This window comes from Danio rerio, chromosome 21, assembly GCF_049306965.1.
Source record: "Danio rerio strain Tuebingen ecotype United States chromosome 21, GRCz12tu, whole genome shotgun sequence".
NCBI classification, from domain to species: Eukaryota; Metazoa; Chordata; class Actinopteri; order Cypriniformes; family Danionidae; genus Danio; species Danio rerio.
The window spans coordinates 6,342,501-6,347,500 of record NC_133196.1 but is presented as its reverse complement, the minus strand read 5'-3'; the positions used below and the strand labels follow the sequence as shown (position 1 = coordinate 6,347,500).

The window sequence follows — 5,000 nt, the reverse complement described above, 5'->3', positions numbered from 1 at the left end:
CCAATTGCCTTTGAACCAAGTTTGGAAGCAGCCAGTCGTGCTGTGGGCTTTGGTCCAAAAGATTTAGATACGTTAAGTTTTGGAGATGCTTTTCCTGGAGTGGGTTTTGGTCTGGCTGGTTTTGTGGGGGTAAGCCAGACTCCAGGTTTTGAGGCAGTGGGCTTGGGTGTCCGAGGACTAGGCTTGGGGGTGACCAAACTTAAAGATAAAGGAGCATCAATTCCTGTTTGCATCAAGGCAAGAGGTGGAGGTGTGGTGGAGGAAGGCTTGGGTCGCACACCATCACTCATTCTCACAGAAGAAGACCCTCCTGCGCCATTCACGGGTGCCAAAAGGAAATTAGTGGGAGTGTAAGTGAAAGTGCGATTAGGTGGTAAGGTGTGGGCCAGTAGTGGTGGGGCGTGTCGAGATGGGAGTGGAAGCAGGGCAGGAGGTGCCGGCCTGTAGGTGTCATTTTCTCTGCACTGCCTGCGAATGGCGCTGCAGATATTTTGCTGTGCTTGTGCTGAGGGCACCACATCAAACTGGCAAACCGCCCCCTCAAAGGGCACCACACCCGGAAGCAGAGCACTGCTGCCCCCCAGGCGGAAGGTTCCTCGAGGGTTCAGGCGTTCGGGAAGTACAGGGAGCTCCTGAGTAACTCCGCTGTCACTCTCCGAGCAGGGAGAGTGTAGGGTCACTGATCGCCCATTTATAACAAAGGCTAGATGGTGCCAGCGTCCATCGTGAAGGTTGTATGGGAACGTCGCAGCATTCCCGGGGCCTGCATGAAGTGTTAGCTTGCCAGGGGAAATTTCCAACCCGAGCTGAATCCGATTCCCAGATAGGACAGAGAAGAGAAAGGCTGAGTTTAAGCGGTGGGATCGGACGCTCAGGATGATAGTGCAGTTCCAGAAGAGTTCTGGTGGGAACAGGGAGCGTGTGGGTGTGGTGACCCGTGCCCGTGTGGTGAGGATGACTCCTGAGCGGAGGGAGATGACGCCAGCGGGAACGGCACGAGACCCGAGCTCAGCACGCAGAGCCAACCGCTGCAACACGTCCACATCTGCAACACAAATACAAAAGCATCTTAACACAACCTGACATGTACAGATGAAGTCCAAAATATTATTAAATTATTACATCTCAAAAATTTCTCAGGTGATGTTTGATGGAAAGATTTTCAACACATTTAATAATTCCTTTTGTGTTTGCCATGCTGACAGAATATAATATCTTACTATTTATTTCGCAAGATCCTATTACTCAGCTGAGTACAGTGTTTCTCAACCACGTTCTTGGGGGACCACCAGCTCTGCACATTTTTCATGTCTCCGTAACCAAACACACCTGATTCAGATTATCTGCTCATTAGCAGAGACTGAGAGACCTTTAATGGGTGTGTAATGGGTTGAGAAACACTGGCTATGTTTACATTGATATCAGTTGTAATCAAATTATTTTCCTTAATCTGAATAAGACAATAATATGATTAAGGTGTTTACATGAGTTGTTTGTTCCTTTCATGATCCCGTTTTACATTATATCACATCAGGGCTGAAGTGGGACTCCTTTTCAGCCCTGGAGTTTCAAGCCTTAGACCGGCCCACCTCTGGTTCACGACTATATTAAAATAACGTCATTTCCAATTCAGTTTCTAATTACACTATCACGTCTTTTTCAAGAAAACAGCTGCTTTAAAACTTCAAATGTTCCACAACCCTAACAGTATTATATGTCTTAACAATAAAAATGAAAAAATATATATATAATAATAATTACTCGGGTGAGGTTCGAACACAGGTCGACGGCGTTGTAACGCAAAGTGCTGACCACTGGACCACAATGGCGCTGTTTCATTTAGAGGAAAAAATAAATATTGCAGTGTTATCCGCAAGGCTGCATTTTGCCCATGGGGCTGCGAGACAATAAATAAAAAGAGCAGAGCTGCGGCAAAATAATAAATAAAAAGAGTGAGGCTATGGTCAAATAAATAAATGAAAAAAGTGTGACTGCTGAAAGTGCAAGCAGCTAAGAACACCGGCCCTCGCGGCCAAAAAATGGACCGACCCACCGGGAATTCTCCCGGTTCTCCCGATTAGCCAATCCGGGCCTGTATCACATAATTCGATTAACGTCATTGCGTCACTGAGCTGTTCACGTTTCCTCCAGAGTTACATTTTTAATTTGTTGACCTTAACTGCAGTTTGGCACTTTCAGTTTCATTCAGGAACATTTCATGCATGCCTCCTGTGACAAACGAGATTTCGGATGCAAGTATGAACTGCTGGAAGAGTGTTGTTTTAATGGAGTTTAATACCGCAAGCCGAATTCGTAAACAACTCTGCATTTCGCGATGCAGGTGTCTGTGGTCCTTCACTGTCTCGGTAGGTGCAGAAAATAGTGTCAAACAGCCGTGTGTGTATAGACCAGTGGTGTCAAACTCATTTCAGCTCAGGGGCCACATGGAGGAAAATCTATTCCCGAGTGGGCCGGACAGGTAAAATCATGGAGTATATAACTTAAAAACAACAACTTCAGATTGTTTTCTTTGTTTGTTTGTTTGTTTAATACGATCAATACAAACCATAAAGCTGGAGCCTGAGGACAACACGATCTCATGGCAATTCGTAACTTTACGATCTTATTCATACAATTTAGTACGATTTGCTTATCCACCTATGATAGTTGGGTTTAGGGGTGTGGTTGGGTGCCACACATTTTTTATATCGGACATTTTTGTATGACTAAACTTGAATTAGTGAACTAATATGACAAAACGTGAATTTGTTACGTTACCTCGTGAGATCACCTCAGTGTGGTGTGGCAGGGCATAGATGTGGTCTTTCTCTCTGAGAAGGCGGTCACACTGATACTGATACAGGCTTCTGGCTCGAATGAAATTAACAGTTTGCTATTGCGCCACCCAATGGACACAATTGGAATAGCAGTTTCTTTTATTGAAAAATTGCATCTCATTTTTAAACTTTACAGAATCACCTCGCCTGATCCGACCCGCAGGCAATACACTTTACACCCCTGGAATCGAGTATCCTATCGCAAAAATGGTGCGAAAATCCTACACGATGGTAATAGTTTGATTGCAGTGTTTACATGTGTGTACTGCACTTCAATAATGGGACTAAGATAGGCACCCTCCACATTTCTGTTTAGTTCAATTATGACCTCGGTTAAATTAATCAAACATCACTAGTTTGCATGGTAAACTCTCAATTAGAGTATTGTCGTATTAAAATCAGATTATTGGTGCCCATGTAAACATACTCACTAGCTTAGTGCAAGGCATAACTAGGCTATGTAAGTTACATATAATTCTTAACACTATAACATTTCCTCTGTTAAATAAAACTTGGAATTTTTTTTTTAAATCAGGATTTTTTTTAATATATTTTACATATATAATATACATCTATTTATAAAATAAAAATAAATATTTATATACATTTAAAACATATTAACCAGAATTATAAAAATGTATATAAAAATACAGAAATGTTTTTAGGAAGATTCTGAGTGTTCACACTTTACACACTTTACACACACACACACACACACACACATGCACGCACACACAATCACACTGAAGCAATAAACTTCAGTTTGATTTCATGGCATCTTTAGGAGGGTCCATGACTCCCCATTACATCATTTTAATGTGCTAATTCAGTTTTTCACCATGCATGTTAAAATCCAGCAGGAATACATCCTTTGAGGCTGAAAAGAAGCAGCGAGTTAACAGCTGCATGTCTGCGTCTGATGCCAAAACTCCAGTGCTAAACACTGGCTTCTGACAGGGAAAATCTGTGAACTTATCAGCTTGAACTTGTGTGTGTGAATCTGTGTGAGTGTGTGTGTGTTTCACTGGGGTCAGAGCTGGCTTCACAAAGTTTGGACAGAGCCAAACTTACAAGAACAGCACTTCCTAGAACGACTGTCTGAATGATGCGTTTGATTGTGTGAAGGAGTTGTCTGTGTTCCATGTCCAGATCATAAATCAGGAATAAACAAAACTGTGAGGGACTTTCAATAGTTTTGTGACTGCTATATATTGTACACTCACCGGCCACTTTATTAGGTACACCTTACGGGTACCGGGTTGGATACCCTTTTGCCTTTACAGCTTCCTTCATGGCGTAGATTCGACAAGGTATTGGAAATCTTCCTCAGAAATTTTGCTCCATATTGAGATGATAGCATCATGCAGTTGCTGCAGATTTGTCAGCTGCACATCCATGGTGTGAATCTCGCTTTCCACCACATCCCAAAGGTGCTCTATTGGATTGAGATCTAGTGACTGTGGAGGCCATTTGAGTACTGTGAACTCGTTGCCATGTTTAAGAAACCAGTCTGAGATGATTCACACTTTACGACATGGTGTGTTTCCTGCTAGAAATAGCCATCTGAAGATGGAGACACTGTGGTCATAAAGGGATGAACATGGTTAGCAACAATACTCAGGTAGGCTGTGGCGTTGAAACAATGCTCAGTTGGTACTAATGGGCCCAAAGTGTACCAAGAAAATACCCCTACACCATCACACCATCACCACCAGCCTGAACCGTTGATCAAGGCAGGATGGATCCTTGCTTTCATGTTTTCATTCTGACCCTACCATCTGAATGTCACAGCAGAAATCGAAACTCAGAGCAGGCAACGTTTCTCCAATCTTCTATTGTCCAATTTTGGTGAGCCTGTGTGAATTGTAGCCTCAGTTTCCTGTTCTTAATCAACAGGAGTGACACCCGGTGTGGTCTTCTGCTGCTGTAGCCCATCCACCTCTAAGGTTGTTGTGTGTTCAGAGATGCTCTTCTGCATAACTTGGTTGTAACGAGTGCTTATTTGAGTTACTGTTGCCTTTCTATCAGCTGGAACCAGTCTGGCCATTCTCCTCTGGCATCAACAAGGCATTTGCGCCCACAGAACTGCTGCTCACTGGATATTTTCTCTTTATCGGACCATTCTCTGTAAATCCTAGAGATGGTTGTGCATGAAACTTCCAG

At 43.2% G+C, this 5,000-nt stretch overlaps 1 protein-coding gene across 3 annotated transcripts in view; it reads right to left on the bottom strand.

Annotated features, from left to right (window-relative positions):
• col27a1a (collagen, type XXVII, alpha 1a) overlaps positions 1 to 5,000 on the bottom strand; it is a 228,928-nt gene that overhangs the window by 148,440 nt on the left and 75,488 nt on the right. For all 3 annotated transcript variants that reach the window (XM_073934154.1, XM_073934155.1, NM_001163294.1), the window contains 1 exon segment: positions 1 to 1,045. This exon segment is cut by the window's left edge and continues 529 nt beyond it. In XM_073934154.1, the coding sequence (XP_073790255.1) occupies positions 1 to 290 (290 nt within the window). In that variant the 5' untranslated portion in view covers positions 291 to 1,045.